This window comes from Acyrthosiphon pisum, chromosome A1 (genome assembly GCF_005508785.2).
Source record: "Acyrthosiphon pisum isolate AL4f chromosome A1, pea_aphid_22Mar2018_4r6ur, whole genome shotgun sequence".
Classification (NCBI taxonomy): domain Eukaryota; kingdom Metazoa; phylum Arthropoda; class Insecta; order Hemiptera; family Aphididae; genus Acyrthosiphon; species Acyrthosiphon pisum.
The window spans coordinates 70,762,734-70,784,303 of NC_042494.1; the positions used below are offsets into that span (position 1 = coordinate 70,762,734).

General features: G+C 29.9%; 1 protein-coding gene across 1 annotated transcript in view; it reads right to left on the minus strand.

Moving 5' to 3' along the window:
* SEC14L4 (SEC14-like 4) overlaps positions 1–19,072 on the minus strand; it is a 23,183-nt gene extending 4,111 nt beyond the window's left edge. Inside the window, 6 exon segments of the mRNA NM_001242459.1 lie at positions 2,161–2,360; positions 2,477–2,557; positions 3,803–4,130; positions 4,742–4,785; positions 7,335–7,407; positions 18,827–19,072. Of these exon segments, the coding sequence (NP_001229388.1) occupies positions 2,161–2,360; positions 2,477–2,557; positions 3,803–4,130; positions 4,742–4,785; positions 7,335–7,407; positions 18,827–18,883 (783 nt within the window). The 5' untranslated portion in view covers positions 18,884–19,072.
* Positions 19,073–21,570: the final 2,498 nt, after the last annotated feature.

Consider the following 21,570-nt stretch of genomic DNA (forward strand, 5'->3'; position numbering starts at 1 on the left):
TGTGCCTATGGTGAAACCGTATTGATTACAAAAATTAAGAGAGCATTATGAAGACACGCAAATTCAACATTTTTATTATTTACGATTATAAAAAATTGGTTAATAGCACAAATCGCACACTTTTTCAGCGCAGCACATCACTACCGTCTTCCAATCTTCCGAAAAGAGTAAACGACGCAAATCGTACCTACTTATATCGTACGCAATAATATAATAAATTATCAACTATGGGAAGGTGTAAAAGACAATTTTTTGAAACCATTACAAGTCAATCAGAATTGAGTAGTAAGAATAATAATATTTTAGGTAAATAATCTTTAGAAGGTTAAAACGATTTATTGTTCACAGTTAAAACATATAATATAAGGAACAATACCAATATAGTTGATTTTTCTAATTCTAGAGAACATATAGAGTTTATAACCTATGTTATCTACAAAAAAACCCTTTGAGAAATTATTTGTAGCTTATTTGGGTTCTAATTATTTTAATAATCTTATAAATATTTTAAGTGGCCAACGATATGAAATTATGAAATAAAATTTATCATTATGGATTTTTAAAAGAAACAAATTTTTGTATAATTGGATTTTTTCAGAAATAATTATTACTCAATGAAATCTGTACTTAATGATGTTTGTTATTGTTGTATTTGTAAATGTTTTTTTAGTTCTTAAGTAGGTATAGGTATTTAGTTATGTTTTAACTGTTCCTTCTTATCAATTGTATTTAATTTAATTTCATCTTGAATTTATTTTTTAAATTTGCTGATAACTCTCTACTCCACCACAAGCCTAAACTTAAAAGAGTAGATATATTTTATCTCTTTATTATTTTTACGTTTTATATGTATTTTTAGTAAATTGTAAAGAAACTATTCAATAAAAAAAAAAAAATTGCATTTCCGATCGCGATTGTTTTCAATATCAGTTGTATACTTGTATATATTATATTATTATGTAGGTGTATTTTGCAGTGCCTATATACTGATATTAATTGTATAATGTATACCCACTTATTATAGCATTACTCATGATATTATGATATGAAACGTAATCGCACGTGCAGTGATAGTTTACGAGCGAAATAGTATCCAGGTAATAAGTAATAACTTATAGGTAGGTATACACTATACATAACTAATAATAGTAGGTATAGCGTCCAAGACTCCAAGTTAATTTAATATTATGCTTACAATGACGGGACACCGGCAGAGTCGATCGTTCTTGTGAAATACTAGTATTATATATATACCTACTTACGCGTTTTTCGTATTTTTAACGATAGTTACTTGCGCGAATATCCTACGTCGGTAGCATTAAAGTAAAAGGATCGAACAAACGACCGCGGAGGCGGACTATTCACAACGCGCATATTATAAATATTTTACAGTCATGCATGATATACGTAAATATTATGATCCGTTTGGATGACGTGTGAGTCAGATAGACGACTCGTGAACATTTATGAAACGCGTATTAAGCTATTATATTATGTCATTATGATACGTTGTTAGGTTTTTTTTTATGAGTATGGTCATAAAAAGCAATAAAAAAAATTCATTGCACGTTTCCGCTGAGCGCTATGAAAACAGACTGAAGGTAATTATAGAAACAAAAAATCGGATAGTCATTTTCTACTCGTGAGTCTTGAAAGTTTTCGGTTTTAGGTATATGCAACCCGGTTTTTCGGTAGAATTTAGAGAAACGCGAAATACAAATATTTTTTTGTCACGCCTGCTCCGAAAGTTTGGTTTTCGATCCCGGTTGAAGCGTTCGAAAGCAACCATTTTCCGTCCAGCGGGCGGAAAAGAGGAAATCCCCAAAAGTGCCGGGCGGAAAAGAAGAAATCCCCAAAAGTGCCGGCCGCCGGACGCGTACCCCTGCACAACCAGAAACTAAAATGTATACCTACCACGGTCCTTCCAAAACATAAACTTTTGGTTACATCTTACATTTATAGTATAACCTCCTTGCATGCCGCATTAACATTTAAACATATTTTGTAGAATAGTCTATAATTGTTGCATAGATCCCTGCATAACCTTTTCCATGAACGTAGGGGCGTGACAAAAAATAGTATGTGTGGCTCGCGCGGGAAGGCCATTTCCCTCCCGCCCTTGCCACACAATATATACTATTTCGGCGTGTTCCGACTTGCCTTGGTTATGTATCTGGGGTTGCCGTCAGGATCCCTTTGATCGCCGCCTAAAAACGCTGGATACTGGTCGCTGTCGATGTATTTGGCCAATACAGGCTTCCACTTGTTTGGGTCTGCCTTATATATTATGAACTTGCTCATTGTGTTGCCAGTAAGTATGTTTTTAAGTATGTTGAACGCAAAAGTGAACACTTTGGGAGCTGTAAACCGTAACAAATATATATTTAACTTATAATATACGACTATGTGTATGATGGTTTTGTCCGGGAAGTGATCCGCGGTTAGAAAAATGATATACATAAAAAATTCTACACACCATTAATCGCGTGACATGCCTTCAATATTTCTGGGTAATTGGCCTCGTACATTTGTAACAAGTTGATTATCATCTCGGCCGCTATAATACATCATAACAATAAATTATTGCCAATGTCACATTTTCGTTTACAGGTTCCTTTATAAATATAATTAGTATTCCCTTATATACAATAGGTATTAGTAGTTGTGTATCTCAACACTGCGACGTAATTATCGTTCACCTTCGAGCGATTAACGTCAGCCGTCAGGGAGAAGAATTTGAGTGACTTAACGCACCGAAAGAAACAGATCAGAATAATATATTGTGAAGATGACGTATGTATATTTTTTTCAACGATATTATAAAACCTAATAGGTTTCAACCTACAGATAATTTTTACAGATTATTGTCTTAGACGATCGCAAAACGAACAACTGTACCAATAGCTATCGATCAATAACAGCTCCTGTTTGACACTTATAGAAAGTTGCCTAAAAGTTTACCGTGACATGGTTATTGCAATATGTGGTCATGTGGTGTTTATGAGGTAGGTTTTAGTTGGACAATGTCATTTTAAAAATACTAATATAGTTTTACGCGTTCAACTTTAATATAAAATATTATGTCTTATTCATCAAGAGTAAAGTAAAACCACGAAAACATCACGATCATAAATCTTAGCCGTAGGTACTCGAGAGAAAATGCTGACTTTTAATTATGACATTAATTGTTGTGTTGTTGTTTAAATAAAGTGACTTGTACAATATTATTACTTTGTACATAATATTAAAGTTGTATTATGATGGTGTATTGGTGTCTAAAATGGAATAGGTACCTATATACCTACCTAGTTTTATATATAAATAATGAACAATATGATAATTTAAATTGCATAAAGTTACAACCATATTATAAAAACAATAAAAAGTAAATGACAATATTAAGTGAAGTGACATAGGTACCTATTTCTTTAATACAGTACCGTAGGCAGAAATGTATTTGGGCGGGGGAACATTAATTTTTATAGTAATAAAACACAATATGTTTAAGTAAGGAGGTGATACAAATTTATTTTTAATATAAAATAATAATCAAAATTATTTAACTAGTTAAAATCGAATAAACATCTTGGCACCAGAAATTAGAATTAAATTGAATAAGTCATGATGAGGATAACTATAAAAATCAAGTTTTATAGTTATTAAAACAACGGTCTTTTCCTTTTTTTGATTTTAAACTCAAATTTTAATCGTTAATATGAGTGAATATGTAATAATATCAACCATGCTCCGCTCGTTTATAAATAAATAATATGGTAAGAATACTGGTATAAGGGTGATCTACCTGGTCTCCACGTGAATTGCCCAAGGTTGAAGTCGGTCAGGTCGACGATGCAGCACACTTGCGACGCTTTTGGACCGTGCTTCAGCGACGATTGCCTGGCCACTTCTAAGTACGAGTCAAGCTTTTGTGCCAAGAACCTGACCATGTCCTTCGGCGGGGCTGACTTGAGCAAGCCGCACACGTCGAACCCGGCGAATGGAAGCACGACCACGGGCGATCCCTCCTTGTCATAACCGCTGATACCGCTTGGCATGTAATCGACCAGCACTTGGGGTGGTTTCCAGCCGTCGTCTTTGTTGATCGACCACTCTTCCCGCCATTTCATTGACTAAAATTTAATATAATATACACTATATAGTATACACCATATTATATTATATACAAAACATTTTATTTTTTTAATGTTCAACGAATTTATTCAAACTATGCAAACATAATTATATTCTGATTATGATTATATATCCGAATAACAAGATAACTGTTAAACAACAGTGTTCATAAAATATTTGTGATACTATAGCCTGTTCAAAATGAGATCGGTACGGGCGGCCAAATAGTGCGCATGGGCGTGGCTTTGTTCCGTGGCAGCGCTCGACGCGTCGCCGTAGTGGGGACGGCGTCTGACCAATGACCATATGTCTGACCGCCGTCCGACGAAAACTGGTCACCGCTGTGTACCGATCTCATTTTGAACAGACTATATACATAATACAGTACCTACTACCTACATAATATAAAGTCAATAGTCATATACCTACACACAATTTAGTATTCTGAATATTTTGAGAATTTACTCAATTTGATGAGATTATTATTATTATTATTATTTTTTATTTGAACATAAACACCTAACAGTTCAGTCCTCACTCAGCCACTCTCGATTGATGGTTTCTGAAAAGTATTTCTGAATTGTTATTATATTAAAAGTACACTACTCACTGTTCTCAACATCTCTTCTGCTAGTTTTGGATCAAAATTTCGAGCTGTAAAATATAAAATCAGATAAATGTAATATTAATCAAGTAAAAATTTCACAATCTATTTAATTTAATTGTGTTTATATATTATATTTTTGATTAATTGATTAGTGAACATTTATTTCAAAAGTCTATTAAATATGAAATAAAAAAATTTCAGATGTCTGACCTTTGAGTCGTTGAGATATGTGCGTATGTCGATTTAGAAGTAAGTTCAATGTGCATATATATTTTTAGAATATTGTTAACAACTATGAAGTAAAAATGCATCAAAGTCAAGCTTTTGGCTACCTATTTTCAAGTCTATTTGTAAAATTAATCAACGTTTGTGATTTTTGTTGTGTTACCTACATATTTGCACTTTGCAGATATTACCTTGCTGGGTACTCTCACATTTAGAGTCCTCTTTACAAACTTTCGCAATATTAGATATACGATTTTTACGTATTTAATATTTATTTATCAGATATTTTTCGACTATAATAAGGCTATATAAATTATTATCTAGTGAAGTAGGTCAGTATATTGTTGTGATACTTGGTCATCATAGACGGATGTTCGATCGTGAGCAATGTATAATTTATGCGCTTCGGCTATGATATAGTGATGCTTAACTTTACTGCGTCTATTGTTTATAATTGATTAGACGCACCTGCTTATAATAATCGGCTACCTAACGCCGACATTTGAACGATTGTCAATTCAATTAAATATTTAAACACGAAAGGTCACATAAAGGTAGTATCGATGTTAATAAAAATGTCATTCACCCAGCGCCCTATTTTTTTTTTGCTTTATTCGTAAGATTATTAATTTAAAATTAAAAGATTCTCGTCTTAACTTAGTGATTCTTTAAATGACTACTATACTTTTATATTTTTATTATAATATTATATAGGATCAGAGTGTTACAGAAATAACTGTCTATTGCAATATAACTTTTGTTATTATCAATATTTAAAAATTGTTTTCTTTTATGCGGTATAGTTTCTAAGCACTTGCCCTATATTTATAGTATAGGTACATTTTTTTGAAAAATTCAAATTAACCAATTGGCAAATCTGATTACAAGAACAATTTTTTTGGTAAAAACATAAAAAATCAATATTTTTATGGAATAAATTAATTTAATACGTAATAATTTTTTTTAAATATTATTTTTGGGAATTTCTTGACATGAGTAGGTATATTAAATATTTCTTAACTAATTTATCATCCATATAATTTTCACAATTAATTGTTCTCATACTTTTAACTGGCATCAATTTTTTTTGTCAAATTTTTTTTTACACCCTTTATATAATATTATATTATTATACTCCTATATATTAGTATTTTTGTACAGTGAAACCTGTCTTATTAAGAGGATGCTAGCGTAGTATTTGTTATCTCTCTCTCTGACCTACGCGCGACATAGACAATTTTACGTTCATAATAATGATTATAACCATATTAATTTCTCAAATTCGAGTGAAATGACCTCTTATAAAATGTAAAGTTAAGAACATTATCTAGGGCATCTCATAGGCGTTTTATTATATTTTAATTTTAAAGCGAGTTATGAGTTTTTTACGATGTACAATACTTACGATTTTAAAATACTGTGGGTCAGAGAGAGATAACAAATACTATAGTATACGCTGACATCCTCTTAACGGACGCCTTAAGAAGATACCTCTCTCAAACGGACAGTGTATGGGAAAAAATACAGTTATTTCAGTGTGTCTGTCTAAACGTGTGTATGGGACACCTTTACCTATCTATAATATATACTTTTGATGATCCTGTGACTGTCCGTTATATACAGCCATACAGGTCTCACTGTATGTAGAATATAGAAATGGAAAATGTCGATAAAATGCCGTCATAGGTAGTCAGTTTTTTAAGAACCCGGAACCCTGCAGGATGATGTCATAATATAGTTAAATATAGACAACAAAAATACACCATCGATAGTGCGCAATGCGGATAACTTGAAAAGGCTTTACACAATTGAAGGGTTTGCTGCAACAACCAGATAAATCCACTTTTTGAAATTGTAAGGATAAGCAAAACAAAATCCTTAATCTCATGTATACATCTCATGATAATATTATATCACTATTGGCAATCACTATATTTCATTTTGAGACATCTTTGGAAATAATAAAACAATTTTAAATAAATTATTATTTTTTCTGATTTTTCTACCAAAATATAAATATTTCTTTCATGAATATTATTCCATAAAAAAACTCATTTTTGATAAAAAGTGGATTATCTGGTTGTCGCAAGCTCTTCAATTCACCGATGAAACCAAATTTTTTTTTGCTCTTATTAAATCGCATGTATTATTATTGTTATTATTATTGCAGATTTCACTCAAGTCAGCGAGCTTATACGTAAGTACTAAGTACATAATAAAAAAAGTTCATTCACTTTAAAAAAACACAACGGTTATCGTTTGTTAGTAGGCATGTGCACTATTTTAATCGTAAAATATAATAATATTAAGTACTAAACGTATAAAATGTACGCTTGTCTTTTATAAATCATTTGAAAAGTAAAACTATTACCTCCGAGCCATCTGAGTAAAAAGCAGTCGTCGTATTTATCATCCAATTTCAAGTCGGCAACGCTCCTTCGCAACTGAAACAACGCGAATGCAATATTATTCTTACCATACATTATGATATTGAATTAATTATAATTGTATATCATACGACATACACACAATATATTGGCTTGAACTTTACAATTAACTTACCACCGACATGACGTCTTTTTATATAATATTTATAATATAGGTACATAATATTATAATATATTAGTGCATGGCGTGTATTTTGTTTTTAGTACATTTAAAGATTCGATAGTGACATAATGGTTCCTTAAACACGATTTAGAGGCACATTATTGGTCCATTAAATTTTAGTGAACCATGAAATAAACTGTTTGGTTAGGTAAGCAACTCGGCATTAGGTTCACCGTGAAAAAAATAATATAGTGATAGGTAGTGTTAAATGTAAGGTGTTGTGTGTATGCGATCTATCTCCTGCAGCATGCAGGTATAGTCGTATACCTTTAGTATTTCAGGCTATTTATATAGGACGATTTGAATGGAATTGTATTATGTATGTATAATTTTTGCTTTGAATCAATTGCATTAGGTAGGTATATATTTTTAAACAAATTTTTTACATAATATATAATGTATATATATACATTTTTTAGGGACGAAAAGTTTTTTTTTGGCATGATTACTTATATTCATCTCTTAGGTAACATTATTTTTTTTATGAATTACGTTATAATAATAAATGGTGCCAAACACAATATAATATACGAAGGCACACACACGGAAATAATTTCTGGGGTTGTTTATAAATCATAACCAATATTAATTAAAAGTTATAATATTATATGAGTAAAAATTGCTTTTGTTTAACATTTGGCGATGGCATTAGTGGAAAGGGGGTTCAAATCTCAGTATTGATACAAATTGATGTCCACTGTATTATATCTAGTAGAAAATATTCAACGTCTAAAATAAATTCCGATATAAAACCACCAATGTGTACGTAAAAATGTTCAAGCATTAAGTGAATATGAAAACTATAAATATTATAATTTATAACCTAAGTGAAATGAGCGTTGTACTACAAAATAATACGAGTATATTATATTAAATATTACAAATCCATGCATTAAATAATTGCAAACATTTTAGTTGCTTAAAGATATTATAAAAATGATACATTTTATTTAATATAAATGTCTAAAATTAACAACATTTAATTATTAATATTTTTTGTTATTATTATTATAATTTTTTTTTAAATATCTCGGCCGTAGTGACAGTTGGCAATGATTTGCAGATATTGATTTACGCGAAGATTACAAAATACACCGTTAGCAATGACACATATATTACATTATACGTATAGGTACCTATAAATTAATTAATTATAAGTTAAGGAATACTATAAGGTTTATCGTGTATAAGTGGCAGCTCACTATTGTTGTATTTTGTATACTATATATATATATATATATTTTTTTTTTTATAGGCCTTTAGACCATCTTGCTATAGACAATTAATCCTCTCCTATTCTGCTCTATTTTCCGCTATCTCCTTCCAACCCATGCCTCCATACTCCACTCCTCCAGCATTTAGGAAGTCGTTTTTGATTCCATCCTCTCATCGTAGTCTTGGTTTACCTAGTGGTCTTTTTTTCCTTGGGTTTTCTTGGAGCACTCTTTGAACCATTAAATCCTGTTTTCTACATACGTGTCCTACCCATTCTAACTTACTCCGTTTGATCTCATTTACAACACTTATTGTCTGTTGAATATCTCCATCAGTTTTTGGTTGTGTCTTCTCCTCCATTCTTGGAAAACAAGATTATAATATATGGGTCCGTATATTTTGCGCAGTACCTACCTTCCTCTTAAAAATATATAGTCTATTCTCCTCCGTCTTTCACAACGTCCAGAATTGTGAACTATACATGATGATTGGTCGTATTATTGTATAATATAAGTTTTAACCTCTTTTGAAAGGATTTTAGAGCTCAATAGTTTGCCCAGTGCATAGAAGCATTTATTTCCCATTTTAATTCTTTGTTGAATTTCTATTTGACATTCATTCTTCTGTGTTACAATAGTGCCCATGTATTTGAATTCTTCTACTTTTTCGAATTCGTATTGACCCACTGTTATGGTTTCGGTTATAGAAAAGTTACCTACTTCTCTACTAACTTTCATGTATTGCGTTTTCTCCACGTTAAGATGTAGCCCTACCTTTTTGTATACTATATATTTTAGTATAAACCAAAAATACCAATTTTGATCTACTCTGCAGATTAATATAGGTCTATTTAATTTTTGTAAGTCATAGTCTACTGCCCAGTATATATAATGTATTTTAATAAATTTGAGTTCGTTCGTACCATTTTAAAATATTGTAAGCTGTATTATCGATAACTACTTTATAACTTCATACTATATTCGATATGTGTATCTATAACCATAAATATCACATTAAATCGGTAAGATAAGAATCTGATTGCTATTCACTCATCATGTATATAATAGCAGTGGCCGAGTAAAAATTAAAATTATAAAATCATAAAATATATATGATGTAGGTATATTATACCCAATTACGATTACCTATACTATATTATTATAATGCACGTTGTTACATAAGTACATGACGTCGTCTACGATGATATAGAGTTTGTCAATAATTTATAAAAAATCACATATTTTGTTTTCACCTTCTAAATAATTATCCTTCTCAAGACGGCGTGCGCCAGCGTCGGTTATATACAACTTGTTATACGTAAGTCAATGCTATATAATGTTCGATTGCGGATAGTAATGTTTATAAAAAGTAAAAACCGTACGCAATAAGATAACATAAGCAGTGTGTGTGTGTGTGTGTGTGTGTGTGTACGTACCTATAGCAGTTCCCGTTGGCTACCTCTGCCGCAGTTGCCAGCGCGTGGACCAACTTAGGCGGTGAAAGTTACATGGATTGTTTTTTTTTTTTTTAAAGACGAGACTTGTTACACAATCGACAACGTCGTAAATCATTCTCGAAAATCATTCGGCGATTTAGGTAACCGCCCCTCCAGCATCACGCTATACCTACATAAATATCACGCGTCTTCTGATAGATATATATTATTATGTGGTTGCCTTAAATGCACACAAACATCAAGCTGCGGCGACACCGAGTATATAATGACAACAATAATAACAGTAATAATAATAATAATTGAGTATAATTACTCAATTTCTCATTGAAATCTTACTATAGCGGTAATATTGACGTGTGCCATAACAAAAAAAAAAAAGGCAGATGACATTGACCCGTTTGTCGGTGACGGCACAAGTGCTAAATTGACAAAAGATTGAACGAATTTGAATATATAGGAATGTATACCTATATATTATATACCATGATAAAAGTATAAATCGTAAGGATCGCATTTTTGCACAACATAAATGCCCAATGACGAACAATTTTTATCAAAATATTAAATAACAGAATCTCCAAACAAACAGTTATTGCAGTATAGTAGGTGTGAAGGTTTTTTTTTTATCATAGTTGTGTTTATGTTTCAATTTGAGTCAGCAAAATATAATCATTCAATAACGCACGCCACGCATGGCTTACGATAACAATACGTATATAATAACTGTTATGATAATTAATGATACTAAGGTTTTTTTGTACAACATATATATATAATATATATAATATTAGATAGAATTATAGAAATGATTAAATTTAACTTTAAATAGAATAGGTACGTATCCCTATCTACCAAGTGATCTAAATGTTTACTCAAAATTACTTTTAAAATAATTTACATTTAGTGTAGACGTAAAAATAATATTTAAAACTTTTTTTTAAATACACTTTATTTTCCATTCTTACACTCCCACTCCCAGGAAATCCTAATCACAAGTTAAAAAGGACAGCAAAACTTTAATATATAACGCCACTAAAAACGCTTTCCAAGTCAGGGATCGGCATGTAAACTTTCTTGATTTTTAATTTTTAGAAATGTATTAACTGATATCACACCCAATTAACGATTGGAGATAAAGTTCTGAACATTTTCACTGTACTTCTCCTAGCTAATGTTAATCTAACAAGACCCCAAACAAAAAAAATCTGTTCTCTAGTTTCAGAAATCTAACTAGCTAAATGAAAATCCAGCGAAAAATAACTTTTTTTTTATCTGTAAAAAATTAAATATTTAAAAAAAAAAATGTTTTTTCCTCATTTAGTATCTACTTGATAATACCTTTTTAATGAGTTGTCAACCAACTTTCTAGCTATCATAGTTAAGGATTAAAGTTAAAAATAGAAATTTTGGGACTGTTCACGCCGACGTTTTTATGGATTCAAGTGGTTATACCGATTGGGTGTGATATCAAATCTCTCTCATTAATATTTTATACTAAAGCTAGCTAAATTACCCACCTACTCATCATTACTGAGTTACATTTTTATTATTTTCCTATTTAACACAAATTCTTGAAGTTTTCAAAATTCAAGAATGGTATTTAATATATAATAGTATATATATGATAATTTTATTATAAAAAATTAATCGACTAGCCAAGAATCACTAATGGGTGGCTACTTTAATCATACCTTTCATGTCATATACTATACTCTCATCATATAAACTTACTGTCCTAATTTGTATAGATTACTTATGTCAAATAAAAATATAAAAATAAATACACCTTATACAAGTACCTATATACGATAAAGACCTGGTTTGAATTTTTCAAAGATAATTTTTTTAAATATCTAGATGAAGACAAATCGCTGTGCTGTTGAATAACATTTTGATTCTAAATAACGATAAACGCAAAAATTGCTTAACGTTTTGATTGTAAATAACATAAAACAGAATTTTTTTAAGATACAAGCCCTGCTAAGATCATATTTTCGGTTGATACATTCTGGTATCGGCTATATCTAGGTATACCTGCAGCTACCGATTAAACTTAATAAAGAATATTTTTTATTTTTTTGATATGCATAAATTATTTATATTAACTATTTTATTATTTTATTGGAGGAAAATGGACAGTGGAGGAAAACGATATCTCGTTTTTGGAGAAAAATGGCTACGGCCCAAGAAAGTGATGTATTGTTTAAGGTAATATAGGTACCTACTACTAATTCTGTATAGTGTTGTGTTGCCACTGTTGTATAATGATAACGACAATAAAACATAATGTCTGCAACGTTCAATGAATATACTTTCAAGAAAGTAAAATTAATTTTGACTTCGACAATAAGCACAGGTAAACCAAGAGTTGTTTATCGTGCATATGAATACGTGAGCTGTAGAATGTTGAAATAATCACTGCGAGTGTAATATGACTTATGAGATAATAACAGATGTCTTATAGAGATCTTCTTCTGAAATAAGCAACAAAATATAGCATGTTAAGAACAAAATATTATATACTTTCTTTCTATTGTTAAATAAAACAAAAAAAATAATTAAATCCGTTATATAAATATTGCTGTGTACAAATTGTTCAACGAAAATGAATAATTATACATATTATTATAATTAAAAACAATATGTCTTTTTAGTTATTATATTATAATATATTATATCTAATACCTACCTAAAAATTAAGTACTGAGTAGGGTATTTTTTAACTGGACATTTTTAATAATAACATAGATAATGCTGATATTGATAAAAAATCGTATTAAAGGTCGTGTTTAAATAAAACTAACACGAAAAAACTTTATATTTCATATGTATTGAAAAAATTACTGTGCAAAATATGGACATATTTTGTTCATAATAATATCATTAAAATGTTTAAACATATTTTTTTATATAAAAAACAACAATATTATTGTATTTACTATTTATAATAATATGTAATTATTACATATGTATTATTATCTCATTTAAATCGCTTTATTTTCATGTCATTTTTTTAGGCGATTCTTTTACCGCATATCCGCAGATAATGTGCAGCAGTGACTAGTCACCAAACGATGACACTAACATTAAACAGACTACAGACTCATGATTGATATAATATACAAGGCCAACATTTTGATTTTTTGATCGCCATTATTTGTTATTCTGAAGATTTTCATGCAATAGCCGTTGCGATGAATACAATATTAAGTAAGAAGAAAAATAAATAATTTTCCGATGGATAATTCTGTTTTGAAAAATAAACATAACGATGAACGATCAAAAAACCAGAATTCTCTACTTCACCACTAGCTATTAGCTTAAAGGAGTAGATTTATTTTATTGTATTTATTATATATGTCATAACTGTATTTTAAATAAATAATATAATTCAATAAAAAAAAAAAAACCAATAACGAATATAAATGAGGGTATATTATATGAAGAGCATTTATTTATTTTTGATTGTCGGATATGTGGAGTTAGAAAAATAACAATATATAATATATTCCGGTTTTAATTTGCTCATAATATTATGATTTTAACTTTTGGATTCCGTAAACAGGTTATTTAGATTTTAATAAGAAATAATTATTATTGTATACTACAATATTCCACAATATTATAATATTAAATTATAAAAAATTATTACATTCGAAATGCTGAGAGTAAACCTTTATACTGCATAAATAATATTATAAGCAATAATAATAAATAATAATATATTAAGATGCACATACACACACACACACACACACACACACACACCACATTCACCTTGAATTAAAATTAAACTATTTGATATAATTTATATTATCAACAAAACATTGTAGTTATTTAAGTTTAATTTTAATTTATACTGATTATTTTTAACACGGCTTTCGAAATAGGCAATTTTCATACATGGATGATACAATAAAATATAACCATATTATTATTATAAATTATAATATTTGTTACAGAGATGATAATTATAATATTTGTTACATTAGAATCGCTTGTATTATAATATTATAATTTATTAATTACTAGCTATTCATTGCTATGGAAATTTAAAAAAGACGAATGACGAGATTATATGAAAACAATAAATTAATGTTATACAGTTGGCATACTTTTCGCCAATAATTATAAGTGCGTATATTTCATACGATTTTGAAATATTTTTTCTCATTTGTATGAGTCGGTAATTTAACTTCACGACGCGGAACCGCAAAGTATATAAATTAATAATTACATAAAAATAAGGTCAAAATTGCTCATCCGGGGGCTATGACGTGGTGAAGTCAATATTATTTATCTCAGAGCCTTCAGAGCAGAGTTGTACCGTATAAATTCTCACAAATCAATGGCTCCCGTTTGTTTGTTTTGCTTGAAAATCAAAAACTATATGGTCGGAGGTCGCGTCAATGCATTAAAAAAGGTACGGTAAAACCGGAAATAATTCTGGAGGGCTCGAGTCTTTTCACGAAAAGGTTAAAAATTCCCACGCAATGAATCCTTGACGTTTTTTTCCATGGGCCCTTTTTAAAATTTCCTTGTAGGCCAAAATTGGCGTATCCACGTATGGGGCTACGAGTCGAGTGAATTTTTCTACTAATCGCTGTAAAATTAATATTATATCTACATAATCTATTTATTGCATTTCATATCACCTACCTTCCTTTTCACCTCATAACCTCATATCTCATAAATATTAGGTGTACTAGCGTATAGGTATGGCGTCTAGAGTTTGGGCCTGTCTCCAGAACTGGCATCTTTCAGAGGTTGAGGCAGCCCTACAGGCGCATTCCCAAAGGGGGGGTGGGCGAATGGACGTTCGCCCCTCACCATAACAATTTGTTATGTATAAAATTACTCTCATTGTCAACAAAATAATAATGATCAACATTTACCGTTATAACTAAGTAAAACACTAATCACCACAAAGATAATAATTATTATCTATGGATAACCATTACTGTTTAGATAAAGATATTAAGTAATTGTACTTAATTATATTAACTACACTAAAAATTAAACATTGAAGGTGAATTTATGAAACAATACTTTGTTACGTAAACTTTTTTGTAATGTAGTCCCATTAAAAAAAAAAATAAAGTCAGTAAAATTGTCTTAATTTCACCCAAACTATTGAAAAATAGTCATAGGTTAATTATTGATTTAAAAAGTAGATTCGCCCCCCCCCCTCCTCGAAAACTGTCTGAGGACGCCCCTGCTGTCCTAACTGCGACTCATGTGACTTGTTATATTCTAATTTGAACCGCCGCAAAACAAGTCCGTCCCGACTTTATATACCTAATATTATTCATTATAATAATATTGTTGTATATAGGTAGTGTCGGTTCTGCAATCTTTATGAATTATTGTGTATATACCTAGTCATTACTGTTATTAAAAAAAAGCTGTAATATTATCGCGTAAGGGGGCCGCCGCGGTGGTCACGGACTTTTCGTTTTTTGGTTTGCGGTTCGTTAAACCGCCTCGTGGCAGATCGACTGTTTTGTGAGCGGAGAGTGTTCTGCAGTGGCAGCCGCCGTTGCCGATCGCGTCCGTCATCATTAGTGTCGAGAAAAACGAAACCAGACGCACCGCAACGACTAAATATGCGCGCGCACGCTAATTAAAACGGCCCCGGTTACGAAACTTGTAAACTTGTATAGGTACACATTCGGTCACAATTTATTACAATAATAATAATAATAATATTACACGAGTATCTGCAGTACGATAAAATAATAATAATAAAATAAACGCCGATGGTATTACATATTTTATTTAATGGTTTTACACTTTTACTACAACGAATATGTGTACAGTACCTACAAAACGCTATCGTACAAATGGTATACCTATTGGGTACTATAGTATTTTGTATTGGTATATCATTATATACTTTGAAAACTGTATTGAAAGAATTTTAAATATGACTATAAAACTATTGGTGAAATTCGAAAATTTGTTTTTATACTTCCTTGTTTTTTTTAAATTTTTCTAGTACCTACTGCTAAATACCATACGGTATTGCATTTTATTTGCTATTTTAGGATTTTTAACAAAACTTTTTAATAATGCCATGGTTTTGTTATGGTACACGCCACGGTGACGTTTATTATTATACATAATTACTTTTGTCCGATAAACCACCTATCATTAATATTTAATATCATAGTTATTTTTAATACTAATATAGGTAGATACTACAAACTTTTATGAATTTGTATAACAGCTATTTTTGCATAGATAATGAAGAATTATTTCTTTTACCAACCAGTTTCCATCATAATTAATTAGTATCAAATTTATTTTTAATGAAAAATAATATTTTATTTACTAATATACCTAGTACCTAATATATTATTATTATGTAACAAAAACATAACGATGTTTTTATTTCGCATAAGTAATTAATTTTTAATAAATTTGTATGCATATTTTTGATCGAAAATTGCGTAGTTCATCTTCGATTTTAACTTCCAATCACTTTTGATCCCTAATATTATAATTAACAAGTAAATCAAAATTGTTAAAAATACAAAAGCTTGAAACAGTCATTTTTTGTATTTTTGAAATTGTTGCGTATCTATGTAATATTGTGCTATTTAGTAGGTATTTACCTTAATAAATCTGATTATAGGTACTTATAAACGTTGATCTGTATTCATATTTTATCAAAGCGTTGTAAAATAATTATTCGCATCGCGATTATAAACCAAAAATTACGCTGATAAAATACTCAAAATTCGCATTCATACGACGTACAATTGGCGAGTAAAGATATGTGTCGTTAATAATTCATCAACCAGCATGCATGCATTATGATAACATTATAATACCTAACCTAACCTTTACAAGGATCAAATAAATCGAATCCGTATTTCCTTGTATACAACGTACATAGGTACTACATTAGGTACTACATAAACACATAAATATGAAATATACTTGAAAGGATGCCAATATTTATAGTAACGCAAATCCTGCATTAGAAAAATTTATATTAGATGATTAAATTAAATCGTTAAAAATATATCTTCGATATAGTTATTTCACGATGCGAATTTGTAAAATTAAAATAAACCTATCATTAGATTTTCATATACCTACGTTTGTGCACACTAAATTACATAATATTATTAATATTTTTTTGATCTGATTATATTAGGACAATAATAATAAAATAAAATGTCGGGTTATGACTTATGATGAATAATATTTTGGGCAGGTACTGACTAAAAAAAAAAATCATAACGAAGAAAATAAGAGTAATGAACTACGATATCATATAATATAATGACGGTCGACGATTGTTGCCTGTTAGGAGCTCTAATAATATTCAGTCATTTATAAATAGGTACAACAGGTGATTTAAATCATAACATTAAAATACACTGTACGGGCACAGACTATATGAAAACTATATTTTCATATAGTCTGTGGTACGGGTAAGAATTGTGTGTTATCGTATTTAGCTGGCTTTATTACATACGAGTTACATATACCTAAATAATACGCACTCTAATAGGAAAACGGAAAAAAATAAAAATTTCAAATAGTATTTGACGCGGGTATATTATCATAGGCGTAAATGAAATTGGAGAAAAATTATCCCGAGTCTAACAACCTTACTCATACAGCAATATTGGAAAATGTAAATATTTTTACAACAATTTATACACATGGATTTTGCAATATTTCCAACGAATTTTGAAAATGTTGTGAAAATATTGGCCAATAAAATATTCTCAAACACATTTTATCAGAATATTTCTAAAACTTATCCAGATCAATATTGTATTTCCATGTTTGATGATATATTGTTAAAATATTAACCAATACAATATTTTCAAACACATATTATCAGTTATAAATGTATAATATATTATTTAATCCGTTTACATACAGCCCTAGTAAGATTTATACTTGCATATGGCTTGGTTACTTGGAATCCAACTTAAGTTGTCTTTAAAAATAGACTTGAACAAATCTAATGACGTTTATTCCTATGATTGTTCATACAATGTGTATGGTACCTATGTAAACAAGTTGAGGAATAGTCGCCGTAAAATATGAAATCCCAGCTTTAGAGTCAAGGTGGTATAATAATATTATATAGATATAATATTTATCCACAAATTAATAACAATAAAATCTACTGCCCAAAACTTATAACACCTGTTACCCATAACTATTTTGTTCTAATTAAGGTAAAATTATTTCATTAAATACAGCCCACTTAACCGAATGGTGATGTCCTGTAATAACATCTCTAATTTTGATTTATATTACGATTTAACGATATTGGGCTAACAAATTAAAAATTATATGAGCTACTAATATTTAATTTTATCATTAAATTATAATATTATATAGTCTACAACCTGATTAAAATTTATTTATCTCACATTGTAGGTGTGTATTATAATTAATATATGTATATTTATATAATGTTTGTAATTGATTTTAAATTGTACACGTGCCGTAATATTATTGTCCTACTAATATCAGTAATATACGTTGCACTACATTACCATTCGAGGGTATTATCTTATGAAATATTAATAATATAAATAACATCATACCTTCATCAGAGCGAATCTCTGATCATCGCTCAGATCCAAATCGGTTCTTCTAGACATATTTCGTGTGATATTTTGCAGTCACTCGACGATTATATTGAATGTGTGCGGTCTTACAAAACGGACGACAATGATAATATAACAAAATCTTTTAGCACCTGAGACCGGCGAATGAAATGAAAACGGAACCTTATTCACATTCACCGTCGAGTGTACTCCGTGCGAACTGCCGACCGATCGACGACGGCAGCGGCGGCGGTCGACCAAAGGAAATGCAAACGAGGAACTCTTCGCCCTACCACCTAAAATAATAATGATATTATCTATCTGATGCACTGCTGAGACGACCTTAACACACTAATACTAAACGCTGATACAACTGCATACTATATACAGGGCCGACTGCCAAGCCCGGATTAAGGGGGGCATGGCCCCCGGACCTCGAAAGTTAGAATTTATTTAGGGGCCTCTAATTTGTCCATTACTTTTTTCGTTATAGGCTATGTAACACTAAATAAATCACCTAAAAAAAAAAAATCGATGATTATTTAGCAAGGAAAAAAGCTTGTAAATTATAATTTATAAATAAAGTGATACATAAATACATTATTCATTATTTATTGCTATGTGCCTATATACCTAATATGTTTTAAATGAGGCCCTTGTACGAAAGAAAAAATATTAGGTAAATAATATACAATGTGTTCCTATATTATTACAAAGGCGTGAAAGGGCGTGCAGCAATAAGGAAAACATAATATTATAGGTATATTATAGTACCTACATATTGGGTATATATTATTTATTAACTTAGTATATTGTAATTACTTATTTGTAGTTGGTTGTTATATTATAACACTATAGTGTAAACAGTGGCGCAATTATCGGGAGTGTTGAGTGTGCAATTCACAGGGGCCCCCGCTTTTTGGGGGCCCCGAGATCTCATATACGATATTCCTACTATAATGTGTGATATACAAAATAATATAGGTAATAATAATTAAATATTAATACAATTAATATAATATAATCTATTAATCTATATATATATATAAATATTATAAAATAGAAGACCCTTTTTTGTATGAACGAGCATATCTCGAAAAGAACTCTACTTATTTTAATACGGTTTTCACTAGTAAATCGGTCGAGTCAGGGGAAGGTTTTAATGTATAATAATTTTCTTTGGTAAAATTAATTGGGTGCCGGGTGGCCGAAAATAATAACAATCTATGTCTATATATATAAACAAATAAATTCTTGTCTGTATGTCATTGATCTCCTCCTAAACCGCTGGATATTTTTTGTGTGTTTTTGAGAGAGTCTCTGAATGGTTTAGATTCACTATTAGACCCAGTTGGTTCAACCCGGAGAGGTATTTTGAGATTTACGACAGACATTTTTGGTTATTTTTTTTTTTAATAATTAGTAAAAAATAGTATTTTAAATGTTTGCCATTAGTTATTCTGGTAGATGAGGTAAAAGGATCCATTAAATCGTCGCACGCTTATGGTTTCAAATAAAGAAATTATATCTTAAAACAAACATGAGAGTTAAATGTATATTTGTAGGCTGTAGCTATTATATAGGTTCTCAAAAACTACTTGACCGATTTTGTGAACATTTCAAATTGTTCTTGGAGATATCAGGAAAGTATAAAGAGTACTTTGAACCACGTTCGATTTATACCAAGTGCAGTACTGTGTTTAATTCTTGCTAGCAAGTGAGGTCCCCGGTCTAGACATTTTCACATGGGCCTCTTATTATCAAGTTGCGCCACTGAGTGTAAATGTCGTCTTATATGAAAAAGGTGTTTAGACGTTAAACGTACTTAGGTAGGGGAACACGGGGCAAAACCTAATGAAAAAATGAATATTTTCTTAATAATTCAGGATCTTAAAATAAACGTGATCTGTTTGCACAGTTGTATTGAGTAACTTCTTGTTTACAATATTGAATTACAATACAGTGGAATATCATTCATATTTATTTTTTAACAAGCCATTAACTATTTTTAACATTTTATCGGTTTTGCTCCGATAATGGGGCAAAATCGATTTGTAATGGGGCAATACCGATGCACGGTATAACAGATACTAAAATAATGATGGAGAAAAATATAATATTAACTTTTTTTCAAAGGAACTTACTAAACCAAATACAAATAAACATTGTATTTAAGTATTGTAACTATAATAGTAAAGGTTTCATAAATTACCTATGTATTATAAGACATTTATAACTTAATTAATATTCAAAAAACCAAAATAAAAACAAATTTTAACAACACAAATTGTTCTTAATAAAATAAAATAATTGATTATTAGGTTGGTGTACTTAATCCTAACCTTGAGTAACCTATAATAAATAAATATTAATTATCAAGCATTATAAAAACTGATCGGTTTTGCCCCGAAGTATAATTTTTACGAAATTGTTAATACTTACACAATATTATTAGATAAAAATTAGTTAGTGATTGCAAAAACAGTCTTTAAAAGTTGTAGATTCATACTAGACGAGCATGGTAATTGTAGTATAGTTCTATCATTGCTAAATCTTAAAATCAAAATATGAAATAATAATAATAATTAACTTTAAATTTTCGTAATCGAATAACAATTCAAACCAAAACGTTGCAGTTGACGATAACAGTGATAACAACATGTTTCATGATAAGGAATGAAATAAATTTAAAACTGATAATTTTCATCCATAGAATAATGCAAAATAAGCAATATCGGTTT